This window comes from Ammospiza caudacuta, chromosome 15 (genome assembly GCF_027887145.1).
Source record: "Ammospiza caudacuta isolate bAmmCau1 chromosome 15, bAmmCau1.pri, whole genome shotgun sequence".
Lineage (NCBI taxonomy): Eukaryota > Metazoa > Chordata > Aves > Passeriformes > Passerellidae > Ammospiza > Ammospiza caudacuta.
Genome location: NC_080607.1, coordinates 11,248,198 through 11,267,387, shown reverse-complemented (window position 1 = coordinate 11,267,387; position 19,190 = coordinate 11,248,198). Strand labels below are relative to the sequence as shown.

The 19,190-nt window shown below is 51.1% G+C and overlaps 2 protein-coding genes across 2 annotated transcripts; one reads left to right on the top strand and one right to left on the bottom strand.

The window, feature by feature from the left end:
* Positions 1–451: 451 nt before the first annotated feature.
* SLC2A10 (solute carrier family 2 member 10) lies at positions 452–5,577 on the bottom strand. The gene is made up of 5 exons (XM_058814990.1): positions 5,550–5,577; positions 3,300–4,697; positions 2,131–2,253; positions 1,476–1,611; positions 452–814 (listed from the first exon to the last, which is right to left on the bottom strand). Exons 1-5 carry the CDS (start codon positions 5,575–5,577, stop codon positions 718–720), a joined length of 1,782 nt encoding a protein of 593 aa, XP_058670973.1. The 3' UTR covers positions 452–717.
* A 6,067-nt stretch (positions 5,578–11,644) lies between these two features.
* TP53RK (TP53 regulating kinase) lies at positions 11,645–13,539 on the top strand. The gene is made up of 2 exons (XM_058814889.1): positions 11,645–12,041; positions 12,541–13,539. Exons 1-2 carry the CDS (start codon positions 11,660–11,662, stop codon positions 13,017–13,019), a joined length of 861 nt encoding a protein of 286 aa, XP_058670872.1. The 5' UTR covers positions 11,645–11,659; the 3' UTR covers positions 13,020–13,539.
* The last annotated feature ends 5,651 nt before the right edge of the window (positions 13,540–19,190 follow it).

Sequence of the window (19,190 nt, the reverse complement as noted above, 5' to 3'; positions counted from 1 at the left end):
ATCCCCATCTCTGCCCTGCCCCTGATCCCCTGACACCCCAACATCCCCATCCTCTGCCTGCCTTGTCCCTCCATGACACCCCAGCATTCCCATCCTCTGTTCTGCCCCAGGTCCCTGTGACACCCCAGCATCCTCATCTCTGCCTTGTCCCCTGCTCACCTCCAGGCAGAGCACCCCCAATTCCCGCTGGCAAATCCCTCCTGCCCGGCCCCGCCAGGCCCCGGGGAGGCAGGGAAGGGGCTCCGGGGGTGTGGGGCTCTGATTTTGGGCATTGCGGGTCTGACCGAGCGGGTGGTGCCGGCTGCCCACTGGCGGCAGGGCCGGGGCAGTGCGGGGAGCCCTCCCAGCCCCATCCCGGTGTTCCAGAGACCTGGAAAATAACACACCCTGCTCACAAAGGAGCCTCAGAGATGGAGAAATTGTCAGCAAAAGCCGTGCTTTAATTGCTGTGTATAAAAACATGAATCTCTTAAATGCTAGGAGACACAAATTATTAAAAATTAAAATATATCAAAGGAAGGATGTATTCCCCACCTGGGAACAGAGGTTCTCCAAGGACCCAAAGGACATGCTGTTGGTGTGTTCCCAGATCCAGGGCACTGCAGGGAGAATTGTCACTGACCAGAGTCACCAGTTCAAGGCCCAGAGAAGTGTCCTGGTGGCCCAGCCTGCTCCTCTGCTGGTGCAGCTCCTCACACTCGATGCTGTGGGCTGGTTTCATGAGCTGCTGGAGTGCTCCACTCTCTGGTACAGTGCGTGTGTGCAGCTGGCTCCTCTTCCACGTCTCTGCTTAAACACATTTGCTTCCCACACCCTGCTGGGCAGTGATGAAGGTCAGGAGCAGCAGCTGCAGCAGCAGGAGCTGGGCAGGGGCTGAGAGCAGCCACCCCTCCTGCCCCAGGGCTGCGTGCTCCCTCCCCTTGGCATCAGCACCATCTCCCCTGCTCCAGCAGTGCCTGCCCTGCCACCTCCATCACAACCAGGATGGCAAAACCACATCTTGATCTTCCCTAGTCCATTACAAACTTTGTGTGAAAATTATCAGGTGGGAGCCCATGTTCCAGGAGATGTCTCCGCCACAGAGGAGAAGGATCAGCTGGAATTATTTTAAAGTGAAAGGACAGGACTATCCTCCCCTCCTGCCTCCTCCCAGACCTGACCTTCCTGTCCCATGTTGGGGTCCTGGTCTCCTCTCCTCAACCATGAGTCCTGGTTTTTAACTCATTTTTCCTGAGTGTCACTACTGCCCTCCAGCAGCACAGGGCAGTGACTTGCTGATGAAGGTCCTGCAGCTTCCTGCAAGGCTCAGGGCAGTGAGCTGCTGATGAAGGCACTGCAGCTCTCCCATCCTGTCCCACAGCCCTGCCACAAATGTGACATTTTCTATTTCCTCAGTAGCAATGCCACAGAGGCCAGGGGCTGGCAGTGGGCAGCCCCCAAAGGCAGCACTCCTGCTGGGACAGCAGCACACCTACCTTTTCCTGGAGAGCTGCTGCTCTATCTCCTCCAGGGACTGTCCTTTTGTTTCAGGCACAAAAAGGTAAATGAACACAACAGCCATCACTCCCATCAGCCCATAGAGGAGAAACATCCAAGAGAATCCAATGGCATCTGCAGAGATTCAGGTGTGTGAGTGTAGGAGTCACATTGTGGGGTACAAAGGAAACTGGTTGCTTACTGTGAGGTGGTTACTGGTGCCTGACAGGGGCACCTTATTTTGTGAAGATTTCAAGAGGGTTGAGGAACTCCTTATCTACAAGGTTTGGACTGAGAATTGGCAAAGGGAAAGGTTGGTGCATGCCAGGCTTTGCCAGCAGCAGGGGGAAGAGGGCAGCTGAGGGCCAGGACCAGCAGTGCCTGCTGAGCAGGGCTGTAAAGCTGCTTGTGTGGAAGCTGCAGGCTCTGTGTTTCTTCAAACTGTGGTGCTACAGTGCAGCCCAGTGGGCAACTGGTGATTTTTATAAATGAGAGGCTCTGAGCAGAGCTGCTGGTGCCTGGCTTTCCTGCTCTCAGTAGCAAAGGGTCACACCTATTCCAGCCTCAAGTCCTCACGGATCAAAATGCCACTTAAATCTCCAAATGGCTTATGGTGGCCTTCCCTAACCAGAGGGAAGGGAAGGGGCTACTTACCAACAAGGTCCAGGAAGGAGAGGCTGATCAGTAAATTAGCAGCCCAGTTAAAGCTGTTACAGAAGGCAAAGGCTCTTCCTCTTATCCCAGCAGGGTAAATCTCACTCAGGACCAGCCAGGTCACTGCACAGATCAGAGAGATCACAAAGACAGCGTGGAGTTAAGCAATTTGTTTGGGAAATGGGCAAGGGGGATTCCAGCAGGGGGTTTAAACTCTGGCTTCACCCAGCACCCACTGCTGCTGGTGTCAAACATTCATCGATCTCAGAGGCTGATCACAGCAGAACCCTTCAAACCTCCTGGGCTCAATGCTTCATGCAGGAATGAAATAGCAATAAACAGGCCCAGGGAGTAAAGGAGAAAGCAGGGTAGCTGGTCATTCCATGCACAGGAGATGAAGAGACCTGACAGGCCTGCTGTCAGGTCATGCTCTTTATAAAGAAATGAGAAAAGGGTGGAATTAGGCAGACAACATTGCATTTGGGCTAAAATCAGAGTTAAAGCAATACATATCTTTAAGTCTCTCTCATCCTGGGGTTATTTTGCTTGAAATAATTTGCAGGGTGGCTATCAAACCCATGAGACTTGCTCACCTAACATTCTTTTCTTGAGTTAAATGCTGTTTTCTCACATCAAGGCATTTAAATGCCAGAAAATAGTAGAACTTACATGGAAGCAAGAACTAATCTTTAATCTCATCTGATGAAAAAAAACTAATAATAAATGGAATAAAAGAACCCCAATTGGTATTGAGAAACTTCAAAAGAGGTTCAACTTCCAGTTCTGCACTGACTCTCATAATCACACAGCAGAAGCCCTTCAGTCCCTCTGTCCTCAGCCCTGTATTTTCCTCCTCACCAGGATGACAGGGACTTTATGTAGTGCTTGTAGGGTTTGTAGGATGCTCTGATTTTCCACTGAACTTCAGAGAAAAAAACAGCTTTACAAGGGTAGTGAATAGCATGGAAGAGAAAGTTACTCCAGTGCAGTAGCTGACAGAGCTGCAGTGCTAGAAAATGATTGAGGGGACAGGAGGGGACATATTTCCAGTTCCCAGACAGTGAGCTGCTCAGCACAGCAGATACACAAGGAATGGTTCAGGCAGGCAGCTTGCAGACCAGCCCTAGTTTCATTCTCTGGGTTAATGCAGGGATAAACACCACACTTACTTGGCCCAAATCCAATTGAGAAGGCACTCACAAAAGCCATCATGCTCAGCAGTGTAATCCAATTTAAGGCCGTATGTTGTTCCCAGGGAGCAGCACTGAGGGGAGGGCTGGTGCTTTCCAGTGCTCCTTTCCTGGACTGACCTGCCAAGTCCCTTTTCTGAGTGAGGGAAGGATCAGGAACAACCTCTTTGCTTTGGGTGCGGGCAAAAACTTCTGTGAGGCTCCTTGTGGCAGCAAAACCAGGGCCTGCCTGGCTTCTGGCAGCACCTGACGCTGGTGGGATGGGTGACACAGCTGGGACAGGTGACACAGCAGCCTGGGGGAGCACAGATGGGGTCAGGGGGTGCTGGCTGAGGCTCTGGGATGCATTGGGGCTCGTGGCTGCCCTGCAGTCCCTGGCCATGGCCAGAGGAGCCATGCGGCTGGTGAGGCCCAGGGTGGCGACAGACATGGCCATCACCACACAGCCTGCCATGAGCAGCACCCTCCTGCCTGCCCTGTCTGCCAAGGTCATGGCCACCAGCGTGGCCACCACCTTGATGGCTCCCAGCCCAACGGAGGCCAGGATGGCTGAGGAGTTGCTCTGGAACCCCACCGAGTGGAAGATTTTGGAGGCGTAGCCCAGCACATTGGGCTGCCCAGTGAACTGCTGGAACAGCACCAGCCCCAGGCCCACCAGAGTTCTCCTCCTCATGTTATCTCTGGTCCTAAAAAGATCAAGAAATGAGTACTGCTTCTCCTGATAGGGGTCCCGCTTGGCTGCTGCTCTGCCCTCTGTGTCCTGCAATGGGATGAGGCCCTTCTGGCAGTCTGAGTCCCATGAGCTTAATTTAATTGGGTTCACTGGGAGAAAGAGGATGCTGAGGAACTGCATGGCTGCTGGGGCAATGGCCAGCCCAAACATGTACCTCCACCCCTCATCCACATCTGCAAAGACATAATTCAGTGCATAGGACAGCAGGATGCCCACGGTGATTCCTGCCTCATAGAGAGACACCAGCAGGCCTCGCTGGTGAGCAGCCACCATTTCTGAGACGTAGATGCAGCAGGCCATGGATGAGACAGAGATGGCAAAGCCCACAGTCACTCTCCCAATGACCAGCACGGTGAGTGACCTGGCCAGGGTGAGGATGAGGCTGCCCACCAGCAGCACCAGGTTGCTGACCAGGATTGCTCTCCTGCGGCCATGGCGGTCAATGAGGATGCCCCCGGCCAGGGAGGCGAGGAGGGCTCCGATGAGGACGGCGCTCACCAGAACCTCTTGCTGGAAGCAGCTGAGCTGAAAGTCTGCCTGCAGCTGCAGCAGTGCTCCAGAGATTATCCCCAGCTCGTATCCAAATATCAGCCCACCCAGGAGAGACACTGTTCCAGACAAGAGCAGGACCAGCAGTGCACGACCTGGAAAACAAGCAAGCAGTGCTAGGTTCAGTTTTCTGATGCTATAAAACAAGCTGTCAGCATGCACAGGCTGGAAGAACTCTCCCAGGACAACCACAGTTTTCCATCAACAAAGTCATGATGTGGAATTCCCCCACAGGTCACTAAGTCACATGTATAGATGCACTTGCAGACAGTCACACAACCCATCAGACTTCCACTAACTGCAGGGGTACTCATTTGGGGTGCAGAACTTTGAAATGAGGACTTTTAAACAGAGTTAAGACTTGTTTTTAAGTGCAGGACAGTGATTTGCAATGCCTGGAGTTGTACAGTAGGATCCTCTGTGGTATCTCTTGATTGTAACTACAAATTGTGTTCTGGGCAGGAAATGCAGCTTCTGCTTTCTGGTTCTGCATTATCATTTTCACATTTCAGTGCATATGGTATGACCAGCTCTCCCTGCAGGTTTTGCATTCTTACTTCATATTGTGTGGTTAAAAGCCCTGCTCAAAAGTTTATTTTTCCTCTATTTCCTCCTTTAGTTAATCTTGTACCTTCTGTGGGGTGGCCCTGATTTCTTCATTTCTCCTTCCACAGCCCACAGCTCCCAGGATCTCCAAATCAATTGCAGTCTCCTCAGGCTGGTCCAGGCCCACAGGACAAACATCACTGTGAGCTGAAAAGTTTACTGTCGCCACCCTCAAACACAAGAAGTGACTCTGTGACCTTGCCCTTCCCACAGGGCTGAGTGTGCCAGTTTCCCAAATATGCAAATTTAGCTAAAATAAGACAAAAACAGAAACAAAAGCAACTCAAACTAACCCACCCCAAACAACCCTATAAAACCAAGGTGCTGCACATGCTTCTCACCATGGGGAGGGGATGAGGGGGTGACCATGTATGCACCATGAGCCATGTTCCACCAGCAGGGATTGCACTGGGGCAAGAGCTGATGTGGGGACCTCTGGGGACAGAAGTGACACTGACCTCACTTTCAATCACACTTTTGAAGCATACGTGAAGTGGATTAGTTTTGCGGTTTGTGCTGTATTGCAGCATGAAATGCTATCTGCATTCTTTAATTTAATTAGAAACACTCACACTTTTGGTAGGCTGTACATGGAAAAAATGTGGGCACAACCACCAGACTGTGGAAACTTTTCTCACCCTGCTGAAGGACTTTTTTCCTGTCACAAGCTGTGTTTAATGGGAAGTGTCTCTGCTTGGCCTTTAATTACCATTATCAATAAAGGCTATTTCTCAGTGACGGCTGTATATAAATACAATTATTTTTATTTATTCTCCAACCCTCATTTGTGCTACTTATGCCATCCCAGCTATCCCAGTCCTTCCCACCATGCTCTGTGTGACCATCTGAGCTGCTTTTAGCACTCCTTGTCCATGTTATGCAGACAATTAGAAAAAATATCTGCTGAGAACACAAGGCACAAGTGGCCATTCCATTAGCTTCAGGCCACAAATTCTATTAGGCACAGACAGTCCCATGGCTGATTTCATCAACTTCTGCTGCATGTCTTGTTAACTCAATAAGCACTCGGGGCTTATGAACTTTGACTGAAATCCAGTTAGTGTATCGTCTATTCTGATATAGCTGGGGAATTTGAGGACTCTCACGATCTCCACACGAGGTTTGGAGGAGCAAGGAGCTGTGCCAGGCGATTTTCTCCCTACAGCAAAGCGGTGGGAGGACCGTGCTGCAGGACAGGGCAGTGACCGGCTGTCCGGCCGGGCTGGGGCTGGGCCGGCACGGGGCTGACCCGGGCTCTGCTCACACCAATGCTGAGGCCAACAATCGGCACGGCACAACAAACCCAGCTCCCTCCATGCTCCCGAACCCGCTCCCTCCCGGGACAGCCCCGGGAACGAACCACAGGAAATTCCTTGGCTCCGACGCTCGCTGTACGCGCTGCCGGGACCGCTAAAAACAGCACGGAAAGAAAGGAAGGGGCGGGGGATGCACCCAAGCCTTTAGGAAAAGTTGAAAACTTTTTTTTTTTTTTGGAAATGTCTCCCCGGGGCAGCGCGTTCCCGTCCCTCCCCGGCCGCCCCCCGTCCCGTCCCGTCCCGTCCCGTCCCGCACCGCACTCACCCATGGCGGGGCCGAGCCCCGGAGCGCCGCGGGGCGGAGCGGGGCCGGAGCGGCCGCAGCCACGTCGCTGTGCCCTGCCCCCGGCCGGGCAGCCTGGGGCTTGTAGGCGCCCTGCCCGCCCCTCTCGGGGGCGGGGGTCCCGGCCCGGGGGCGCTGCACCGCCCCGGAGCGGAGCCGGTTGCGGGGCCGGGTCCCCGGGGATGGGAGAGGCCGGAGGGGTGGCCGGGACACGGAGGTGCGCGGGGATTAGATCCTTGTGAAAAACGCCGATCGCTTGTTTTTAAAGTTTCAAAAGTTCAATAGTAACAAAATGGTTATAAAAATAGTAATACAGTTAGAGTATTAATAATGTGGACAATTTGGATTAGGGCAATATGAGACAATAGAAGCAAAGAGTTACAGATGTCCGGGTACCTTTTTCTGGGCAGCATAAGCCTAAAAAAGGACCAGGTTAACAGAGGATTAACCCTTAAAAGCAACAGCCTGTTGCATATTCATACACCTCATACATGATGCATAAATTCCATTCAAACACAGGATTCTGTCTGGTCAGTGTCAGCTTCTTCCTCATAATCCTGCCCCAGAGAGGTGGGAAGAAATTAATTCCTCCTGATAATAGAGCAATAAATTCTCTTTCTCTGAAAGATTCAGATATCCTGTGACTGCTATCTCAGTGCAAGTCCTTTCTTTAAAAAAAAAAAAATCCTACATAGCATAGTTTCTATTTTAACATTTTGTTATAACCTAAAACTGTATTTAACACACTACTTAAGAGAATTAATACAGCATTACTTTCTAACACAACACATATAATATTCATTTTAATATTTGCGAAAAGCCAATCATAAAATACGCATTTTTCACAGTCCAGAAATGAGGATGTGGCTCTGGTGGCTGGAATGTCAGCTCTGTCCCCAGCCTGTCTCACTGGAGGAACAGAAATCTCCTCACTGCCAGCAGAGCTGCTCTTGTGCAGCTCTCTCTAGACAAGGAAGCCTCCAGAAAGTGCACAAGCGATTGACAGTTTATTCATGTTTTTAGATAGCTTGGCTGGAAAGTCACAGAAACCTGCTAAGAACAGGGTGGCCACTTGAAAGCTGAACCAGTTCATGGCAGACAGCAAACACTATATGTTTGTGTCTGGGCTAATGTTCCACATTTGGGGATGCAGGGCATGCAGTGATCTTGCCCATGATCTCTGGCCCCCAGAGCTCAAGCCAAGGCACTTTGGGTGAGCTGTGTTAGGAACTGGACGAGATGTCTCTCATTCATTATTCCCCACCGTGCCAGGCAAAAAGCCAGAGAGAACCTGGAGTCCTCATCAGCCTCAGGGCAAACTCACTCTTGGCTACATGATCTCCAATTTGCCTGAACAATTCCTTCCTTCTGAGATTATTTCAGTGTGAGAAAATAAATTATATTTTTCTCTATGGCCACTCAGCATTTATTTTTCTGCCACCTGAACATTTTCTGGAGGCTTCTTGGTCTCTGGCAGGACAAGAAATATTATTAGCACTGAGAACAAGAAAGTGAGGTCTTGGTGAGCACAGGAAGAGCTTTATGGTGTGTTTACCAAAGGAGGACAAAAAGATGACATCAATGTGTACAGAAATGCAGCTGCACATGGACACTGTGGAGGCTGTGGGTTATTGCCCTCAGGAGAAAAGGGTGAAAATGTGCTATGATGTGCAGCAGGGATAATTTGGGGGGGAAAAAAATCATCTTTATTTGGGGTCCTTAAAGTACAGCTTTCTTATCACACCTTCTGTAGCCAGTGGGTGTTCTGGGCCTGCTGAAAGAATTCACAGAATGACCAAGTTGGAAGAGACCTTCAAGATCATCAAGTCCAACCCATGCCCCAACACCTGAACTGAACCATGGCACCCAGTGCCACATCCAGTCTTTTTTTAAACACATACAGGGATGGTGACTCCACCACCTCCACAGGCAGACCATTCCAGAGCTTTATCACTCTTTCAATAAAAAAAACTATTTTGGTTTTTTTGTTGTTTTGTTTGGGTTTTGTTGTTGTTGTTGTTGTTACTTGGTGGTGGTGGTGGTGGTTTTTTGGGGTTTGTTTTGGTTTTTTATCCTCAGCACCTTTGTCCATAAGCTCCACCTGAGAACGCCCTGGGGGGGTTGGATCCACCACTGCTTCATGCCTGCAGGCACGTTCCTGTCCTTGCTTCCCTCTGAGATGCCTTCCTCCTCCTCCTCCTCTGCCCTCCGTGTCTCTTGGCAGTGCCTTTTCCCCTCCGATCCTTATCTCGATCCTTATCTCGCTGCTGGCTGCCGGGCTTGCGGGGCGCGTTCCTGCCTGGCAGGCGCACAGCTCCTCCCCAGGGCTCAGATATCCATCCCCAGGGCTGAAACATCATCCCCAGGGCTGACACATCCATCCCAGGGCTGAGCCGCAGGAATGTGCTCCTGAGAGCTCTGCCTCGGGAACCGCAGCCTGTGTTTGGCACCACCACCTGCCTGCGATTGCTGGAAATGTTACCTTCTACCTCTGAGCTGCAGCAGCTGAAAGAGGCTGTAAAATCACAAATTGAAATACAAATACAACAGGAGAAAGAATCCTCACCACACTCTCAAGAGTATTTTCTTCTATTATGGTTGACCCTTAGGAAGGGGCTCAAGGGACCAAATTGACCAAACTCAATTCAGTTCTTGATGGAAATGATGGTCCCTGAGCTGGCAGAAGTGGCCTGGATGGAGCCAGCTCACAGGAACCTGCATTTATTGCACGTTCATTTACATCCCAGAGAGGTTTCTCCTCCTGATGCCAGGCTGCAGGTGTTTTCTGTTAGGATGTCCTAACCCAAGGGGTTCCCTGGCAATGCTGATCCCACCAGAAATCTTGTTCCCTTGTGCATTTTAGGGATGCCTCCAGCATGGCACCCTTCAACAAATCAAACTCATCCCTTTTTCCATCTGTCCAGCTCAGAGGATGGCAGGCTACATCCCTAAATAAGCTGGGAGAGCTGCTTCAAGGGCTGAACATGATGCCAAGGGATCTGCAGGACAGCAGGGACGAGCCCATGAGACCTGTCTTGATTCCCATTAGCTTTGTTTGCTGAGCTGCAATTTTTAAACTTAATTACATTGTTTGTGAAAGGAGAGTTTGTAAATGCTTGTCACCAGGAGCACAAAGTTACATAATGAAACCATTTACCATTCAGAGCAGTTCTCTGGGGTGATTCCATATTCCAATAAAAATACTGGGTGATACCATAAATATTGTAAATGGCTCTAGTTAGTTTCCAAGGGCTATGTCAACTGTTTATTTCTTTAAAAGAGAAAAGAATAAGTGAAATCACAGGGAAGATAAAATTTAAATAAATAAAATAAAGGGGAAAATAAAGCAAAAATATTTTCTTTCATATTTTGAAAGCTCTGGAGGAGGTTTTAGTCAGCATGAGAGAAAACCATCATGTTTGCCAGAATAATGAACCCAAGGCTATGTGTGTGCACTTATAGGCTGTATATGTGTGTTTATGGGGGTATCTGTGCACAGATGCTCTGATAAAATCTGTTCACAACACAGGGAAAATCTGCTTTATTTGAGTGTTTGAGGCATTTGCAAATTCCAGCCACAGAGAATTCACCCAATTCCCTGGGCAAGCCCTGCCACAGCTGCAGGAGGGTGCCACGGGTGGGCAGAATTGCAGGATGGATTATCTCTATCATTGAAACCTTGGGAAGGTTGTTTAAAAGTTGTCACTGAAGCAAAATAAATATTTGCCAGGCATGATCCCACCGTGCAATGACATGTAAGCTGTGTGGAATGTGTTAATAAAATATAAATGTTCTGAAAAGGAAACAAATGCTGTGGGTGAGAAAACAAAGACAAAATGGACTTGAGGCACCTCCAAAAGCAACAATTGAAAACATATTGACATGGGCTGGGCTGAATTCTCCTGTATCTTCTGAGGAACATATTTGCAGCATGCACAGGTCACCCAGTGGGGCAGTGGGTTTTCAGGGTGCCATAAAACCCAAAGAACTGCTCTGGTGAGGTTTTTGAGGATAATGAGGTTTATCCATTTTTTTCATAAGATGGCAGTGGGGGGCTTGGCTGCTGGAGGAAGGGGGATCCTGACCCACGGCATGAGTGGCCCATGGCAGAGCTGGGGCAGGAGCTTTGGTGGAGCCCAGCGTGGACACCCGAGGTGACAGCACGACCTGCTGCAGGCTGCTGATCCTGGCACCTTGGGGGCAAGCCCCTTCTCCTTCCCAGCCACACCTGGGCAGCTGCAGTGCGTCTGCACGGGCTCCAGCAGGGGCTTTTGACACATGAAAGAACAAGAGTCAGTGATGTCCCAGAGGTGAAGCCCCCGCGGTGATGCAGCAGTGGCGGGGGTGACACTGCGACTGCGGTGTCGCAGGGATGATGGCACATCCCTGGAACCCTGGAGGGGGGATCCACAGTGATGCTGGGAGAACCTCGGGGGAACCACCAGCTCCCACTTGCCACCTCGGGAAGAAACACGTCCAACATCTCCCTTGCGGGCCGGCTTCAGGTCTCGCTCTTGCACCGGCAAATCCACGGGAGGGCGCGCCGGCTCGGGGATGCTCAGGAAGGAGTCCCACCATGCTGCAGTTACCCAGAGGCAAGGAGAGGGCAGCAGGGCTCCCGGCGGGAAGCACAGGGAGGGGTTTGGAGGTTTGGAAGGAGCAGCGCCGACAGCCCCTGGAAGAAAGCGGGACAAAGCGCGTTATAGCGGGGGCGGCCGAGCGGTACAGCCGGGCGGCGCTTCGGCACTTCGTAGCTTTCCGTCACCTCTCACCGAGCGCTGCCGAGAATGGCCGGAGATTGCCGAACACTGCCGAACAGGCGACCCGCGCATGCGCTTTGTGTGTCGCAGCGATGGCGGCGGCCCAGATGGAGGCGGGCGGTGCGCGTTCGGTCGTGGCGGGGGCCGCGGGCGCTGCCGCCATGGGCGACGTGGGGCCCGTAGGCCCCGCCACGGCCGAGCTGGGGACCGCAGGCCCCGCCGCGGACGGTGCGGAGTGCGGGGCGGGCGACGCCCTGGTGGCGGAGGAGCCGCCGACGCCGCCGGCGCTGCCGGGGCTGCGGCTGGTGCAGCAGGGCGCTGAGGCGCACGTGTACCGCGGGCTCTTCCTCGGCCGGGCCGCCGTGGCCAAGCTCCGCGTCCCGAAGCGCTACCGACACCCCGCGCTGGAGGAGCGCCTCAGCCGGCGCCGCATGGCCCAGGAGGCGCGCTCGCTGCTGCGGTGCCGGCGGGCAGGTGGGCACGGGGGCGGGCGGGAGGGTCGGGGCTGCTTGGCAGGACGGACGGACAGACAGACACATCCCGGGGCGGGACACACGGACTTACAATGTGAGCCCCACCCAGCACCCCGGATCCTCAGGTCGCTCAGAGCAGATCTCAGGCACTTGGCGCTATCCTGAAGGATGCGGGGGCTCCTTCCCAGGCCGGGGCGACGCGCTCTGCTCTTTCGGGGTGCCCCTGAAGCTCATCTTGCCCTCGGTGTGTCCCAGAGCGCGTTTTATCGGGGAGGCTCCCCCAGGAGGGGCTGAGCTGCCAAATCCTTGTAAAGCCGCGGGGCTGTGCAGATGGCTTGGATTGAGTGTTGGCCAGGCCACTCCAAGGGGTGAATCACCAGTGGCTGGGGGTGATCTCAACTGGCATTTCTGCTTAAAGCTTTTATTGGTTGTGTTTTGTTAAAGTAAAGCTGGGAATCATGTAAATTAGCTGCTGGCATTTGATTTGTTCTTTTAAATAGGGATTCCAGCGCCAGCGGTCTACTTCGTGGATTATGTCACCAACTCCATCTACCTTGAAGATATTGTAGACTCAATTACTGTTCAGGATCATATTTATTCTGTACAAAAGAGTGGAAGTGATGCCAGCGGCCTCCATAAGTTAGCAGAGAAGATGGGTGAGCTGTTAGCAAGGATGCACGATGAGGATATTATCCACGGGGACCTCACAACTGCCAATCTCCTCCTGAGGCCACCCACGGAGAACCTGGACCTGGTGTTGATAGACTTTGGACTCAGTTTTATTTCAGGCCTTCCAGAGGATAAAGGTGTTGATTTGTATGTTCTGGAAAAAGCCTTCATTAGCACTCATCCGGATACTGAAGCAATGTTCCAAGCTCTGCTAAAGACCTACGCAGCCACGTCTAAAAAATCAGGTCCTGTGATCAAAAAGCTGGATGAGGTTCGGCTAAGGGGAAGGAAGAGATCCATGATTGGGTAGAAGAGAGTGGGGTTAGGGATGGAGAAATAGTAGGTTTTACAAAGAGCGTTATTTATATTTCTAGTTGGTTTTATTTCACAGATCAGTATTTTGATAACTGTGTCTTCAAATAAATAAACTTGAAAGAGTTTTAAGTGTCATCAAGTAACCGAAGTAATTGTGAGATTGGGGCACGGCCAAGAGAGAAACAATTAGAGGTCACTTCTGTCCTAAATGTTAAATATTTCTAATACAAAGTAGTTCACAGTGTCATTCTACTCATCTGTGTGTAGTTAGAACCATCCAGAGCAATCTTGGCCTGTAGACCATAAATTTGTGGGAGGTTCTTACTCCAGAGACTACAGAACAGCATCTACAAAAAGTAACTGAGAAAAACAAGTGTGTTGTTTTTCTCAGGAGACTTTACAACAAAGGGTTTAAATCTGTTATAAACGACTCAACACATCCTGAAAATTTTCAGAACTGAATTCTGGAACATGGGCAATGCTGGAATACGCTAATATAAATTGCTTTTATTTTCTTTTGGTAGTAAATTGTCTTTTTTTACTCTCAGTCAATAGCACTGTCTGAAAGAAATATAAAATTGGTTAATCCAGAGTAGTTTTCTACTGAGAAACTTCTACTTTAAGCAAGAAGCCTGCTGTAAATTTCCTCTTTTGGAGCTTTATAAGGGGGATTGCTGGTATTGCTGTTGCCTGTCCAGGTAGGCTGTTGGCAGAGGTAGGTGGTAATTGTCTTTTTTTATGTAATGTTTTCTCTCTATTACTTCATTTTTCCGGTTTACTGTATCTAACAGAGTGAACGGAAGGTGTGCCAGAGGAGAATCTCGCACACCCCACAGTGGATGGGTTAGGAGATTATCAGCTTTGTGAGCAGGTTGGGGTGTGAATGTGGGAGCATCATTGTCTGCAGGTAATGATGGAAAGAAATGGTGAGCTTTATGCTGAGCGATTTGCTGTGCTGGGCAGTCTTTATCCATCAGGAAGAATCTCTGTTCTCCTGTGCATTCCCACTTCTTCCTGAGCAATTTGCTGTGCTGGGCAATCTGTATCCATTGGGAAGATCCTCTGTTCTCCTGTGCATTCCCACTTCTTGCTGAGCAATTTGCTGTGCTGGGCAGTCTTTATCTGTTGGGAAGATCCTCTGTGCTCTTGTGCACTCCCTTATGCTCTGAAACTGCTCTTCAAAAACAGGGAGTGCAGTCCCTCGCCTCTGCACAGCCACGGGCCAGTCCCGTACTGATCAGGGGGCAGAGAAGGAGAGAGGGCAGCTGTGAGGAGCTGCTCTGGCAGGCAGGGCAGAAGGATTGAGGGCTTTTCCTGCCCCCTTGGAGCAGCGCAGCCGAGCAGAGGGGACAGAACAGGCGGCGCCGAGAACCACCACGCGCCTCCGCAGCTCCGGCCTCACTCCGCGCGGTGGCGCCGCCGCTGCGCCGCCGCCCCTGATCCCTCAGGTGGCCGGTTCGCGTCCCGCGCCCGCAAGTGTCCTGGCGCGGCGGGCTGCCCGTGCCCGGCGCGCATTTCACCTCTTGCCAGAAAAGCCGCTGGGCGAGTGCCCGACCCCGGCGTGTGGGGCACGGGTTCCACCGCCCAGCCACAGCTTTGGTACCGCGCCAGGCACCCTCGTTCCCTGCAACGCCCGGGTAAGCTGCCGTGTTTTGTTCAGTGCCTGCGTGCCCCGAACACTCCTCGGCTCTCCTTCCCGTGTCGCGCGAAGGAGAGAACGGAAAAGTCCCTGCTGCTGCATCTTCTCCTCTTCGGTCAGTCCGGAGCGCACACCGACACTCGGATCGGTGCTCCCCGGGTATCCCGTGGACTGCTGGAGCGTCGTGGCACGGTGGGGAGCAGATGGATGTTGAGCTCACGAGTCCCGAAGGAGGGGTGTGAGCCCCGAATGCCTGACCCCCTTGCCTGCCATCCCCCATCTGTACAAACAGCGCTGTCCCCGCTCCCGGTGATGCCACGATTGAGTTCTGTTTGCACAGCCCTTTGAAGAAGTGTGTTTCCAGCTATCACGGTGTTTGTTGAAATGCGGCTCTCCCTGCGGGACAGCGGAGCAGAAACAAAGGCGATCCGCGGGAGGTGCTCAGGGCGGCGCGGTGCCCCGAGCCGGGTCGGCAGCCTGAGGTCAGGCCAGTCCTCCCGGGGAGCTGTGCGTGGGACTGCCCTTCGAGCAGGGACTGCTGGACTGGCCTCTGCTGAAATCAGCTCCGAGATGGAGCTGCAAAACAAAGCAGGACATTACTGGTCATGAGAAGCAAAATGTTTTGTTTTTTCACTGCGTGATAAACCCTTCCTTGTTATATAAGTGTTACTTTCTGCACATCTGTGTTAGGGCTTGTTGATATTTCCTCTTGCTCAGCCGGGTGTGTCAGATGGATTGCTATAGAGAATGCTGAACTGTTGCTGTTTGAAGGTTGAAAAATCTCAGCAGGTTTATGTCCAGCAAAAAGGACACTGGACATGCAAAGTGTTCACATCTTGCAGCCTCAGCTGTATCAGCCCCTCAGGAGCTGGACTCAATGATCCTTGGGTTCCCTTCCAACTCACTCTGTGATTCTGGGATGAGCTGTGTCTGCAGCAGCACCTCCTTGGATGAAAACCACTGGTTCACAGGGCAGGTGGAGGTTCCAGTTTTTGTTGGCTGGGAATAGCTTGACATGCTGCTGTGTTAGCTTTCTGTGCATCTCTGTGCTCATAAACACAGAGATTTGAATTACTATTATTGTTGTTATTAAATAATATGCTATTGCATTATTAACACTCAGGCTTTATATCTAGTGCATGTCTGTTCTTGTAAGATAAATAGGACTCCTAGTTTCTTTCTTGTGGTTTTGTGGTTTTTTTCTTCCTGAATAGTTTATCTGCTGCAAATCCACTTTTGAGCCACCAATATTCCTCCAGAGTTTGCCTGACTTTTGACAAAGTCCTTGCAACCCACACTGGTGGAAGTGGTGATGTCCTATCCAGAGTGGTTGTTCTCCCAAAGGCTGTGTTGTCCTTCAGCCCCCACAAAACCTTCTTGCTTGCCTGTTGGGGGGACCCTGAGATTGTGGGATGTGACAAGTGGTGGCTGGTGGTGCACAAAGCCACTGGGGGTCTCTCTGCCACCATCACTAGCAGCAGGAAAATCTGTATGTTCAGGGAACACCTTTGAGCAGAATGTATTTACAGCTGTGTACTGGATGTGCAGATGATCACTGGGTCTTTCTCCTGCTTGAATATTTTTGCTTTTAAAAGTGAATTGTTGTCTCAGGGCGTCAATTCCAGGCCTGCTGGGAACAGCTTCATTTCCAGAGGCTTCCCAGCACCTCCCTGACCTTGCTCTACACCTGGATATCACTCAAAAATGCCATGAATACAAGGAGGTGCAGATAAGATGTGGAAAGAGGAATGAAAGGAAAGAGGGAAAGACAAATTAAATGGAAATAGAGATGTTTTGTCAGCACAAAGTGCAGTGTAGTATTTCTGAGGAAAATGCTGTTTATTGATGGCATTACCTTTTCTGTTTATTTTGGTATCTGACATCATCAGTGGTTTCTGTGGTGGGAGTGGCAACCAGCCCGACTTGAGGTTGACAATAAGACCAAGTTCTGTTTTGCCCACTGATGCCATGGAGGCAGAACTGAACTAAGGGGATTTTTGGAGATATAAATATGAGTTGGAGACCTAGAGGAGCACTAAGAAGAAAAAGAAACATTAAAAAAAATCCCATTCAAGCAAGAAACAGGGATGGAGACACTGTTGAATAATCTGGGAATGCTGTTGCCATGAATTTTGGACAGGGGCTGCTCTGTGATAGCAGTTACTGTGTGTATATGTAAAAACTATGCATACAAGATATATGGTGTAGCTTTTTTCAGTGAGCTTTTTTATAGTCTAAGCCTTGATGTCTGCAGGAAATTGATATTTTCCAGTTTTGCAAGATGCAGAACACTGATAACCTTTTGCAAGCCTCTTCTCCCATCACTGCTGATAGAAAACCACGTTAGTGCAATAAAAGCATAAAAGCTCATTTGTAACCCAGGGTTCACTCTGTGAGGGTCACTACAGATAAATAAAGCCCCTCCCTGGCCCAAGCACAAGCTGTGTCCCACAGTGGTACCTTTGGGCACTTCACAGCACCTTTCTTTTGCCAATAAACTAAACTTAAAGTAATAGCCCAGGAATGGTCTGAGCCCAGTGATGGAGAGAAGGCACAGGGCAGCTGCAACTGCTGCTGGCACTGGAAATGGGGGTTGTAGAGATGGGGTTTACAAGAAAACAAACTAATTAAACGTTAATTCCCCTCTGAAGGCCAGGAGGACCAGCGTGCAGCCCCTGCACAATGGGCTGGGCTGGGGAGCTCTGCAGGCTGAGCCAGCATCTGCCCCACTGAGCCCAGAGGGGCTGGGGAAGGGGCTGGGGCTGTCCCGGCCTGAGCCACCACTCACAGGGATCATGCTGTCTGTCCCCTGACCCTGCACACTGCCAGAAATGAGTATCCTTATAAGGGAAAGAACAAACTGTGCTCGTTGTTATTGTTTTGAAGCTTTTTTTAACTTTCAAGGTTGATTTTGAGAGGTTTGGTAGAGCTCCTTTGGTCCGGCATGTGGCACACACTCAAACACAGGCTCCCAGTCTCTGCCTGATGGGTATTTTGGGTAAGCTGAACCTGTTTTAAGCAGATGCATTGTTTTACTGGCCTGAATTTTGCTTTCACTCATCCCTCTGTCCATCCTCTCCATCATGCACCACCACCCGAGTCATGAAGCAGCTTCTCCTCCCACAGCCTGCTGTAGCATCGAGCCAGCACAGCAATCTCCTCCTCATTTATTTGGCCATGAAAACTTTGTATCCGTGTTGTTGAGCACTTCAGGAGAAGCAAGATGAAAATCCTCCTGGATTTCTCTCTGGGCCAGCCCTGCGCTCTCTGCTGGGCCCCGCAGAAGGTGCATTTGCCAGCGGGGCAGGGCAGCGGGGCCGGCGCCAGGCGGATGCCGGATCCTCGCCTTGCCAGCGGCCCCCGGCAGTGCCCGGCAAAAGCTTTTGTGTCCGTTCTGCTGTTTGAAAGGAGCCGCAGCGGTGATGTCGCCACCCTTTAGCCCCTGCCCGGGATGGCTGCGGGCATTAACTGATTTGTTACTGTTTGTGCAAGATTGCATTTATGATGTTAAGGAGAGGCAGGAGGTGGATGCAGACCAGGAGCACAGTCCTATTGCTGATTGTACCACCGCATTCTGATTTCTTGTTCCCTATGTGCCAGTGATTCACGGGTTATGTAAGGGGGATGAGGTTTTCTCACATCTGCTTTTTAAACCAATGCATTTGACTCCAGCTTCCTTGATGACCTAGGGAATGGTATCAAGGGGGAGTAACTCTCCAGAGAGCTGATTAATTGCTGATTAATTGTGAAATGGAGAGGTTTCTCTGTCATATATGGCACTCAGACTATGCTCCTAAGGTACTGAGGGTGTTACTTTGCTTTCCCATTTTTCTCCCCACCACTCAGCTCTGTTTAGCCTTCAATTGCAAGAATCCAGGCTGTGCAAAAAGCAGCTCTCTTGGCTTTGATCTCTTGCTCATCTTTATAGTGGAGCAGCTCAGTTTCCTGAGCTGTTTTGCCTCTCACTGCACTCAGACAAGACCAGGAGCTTCTGCAGCACTTGCTGAGATTCACTGTGGTCAGGAGAGGGGATCCTGTCCTGCCCCACTACTCCCCCATCTTCTTTCTGATGGCCCCAATACAGGACAGAGCTGGCAAGAAAATCCACCCTCGGAGCTCAAATTGGGCAGCTTTTGTGTTTTCTTTTTGACTCGTGAAGCATCCTTAAGGTCCAGCCCGACAGCACACCCAGGGTACAGTCAAGGCTCGTCGCTTGCCTGCTGGAGCTCACACTTGTGTGAGCCAAGACTTCTCCTCTTGCTTTTCCGCTATTTCCCATGGCTCTATCCCGCTCCGCGCCGCTGACCTTTTGTTTGGTTGTGTTTGCTTATTTTTAATAAAGAAAAACAAAGAAAAAGAAGAAGAAAAAAGGCTGGGAAATGGCGAGATGGGGGGAAGGAGGGGGATCTAGGGGCCGTATAAAGGGCGGGTACCGGGGGTAGGAGGCGGTATAGCGGGGCACAACGCCGTGGGGCGGTGCGGGGCCCCTCCCGCTGGGCGAGGCGGGGCGGGGAAGGGCGGGGGGTC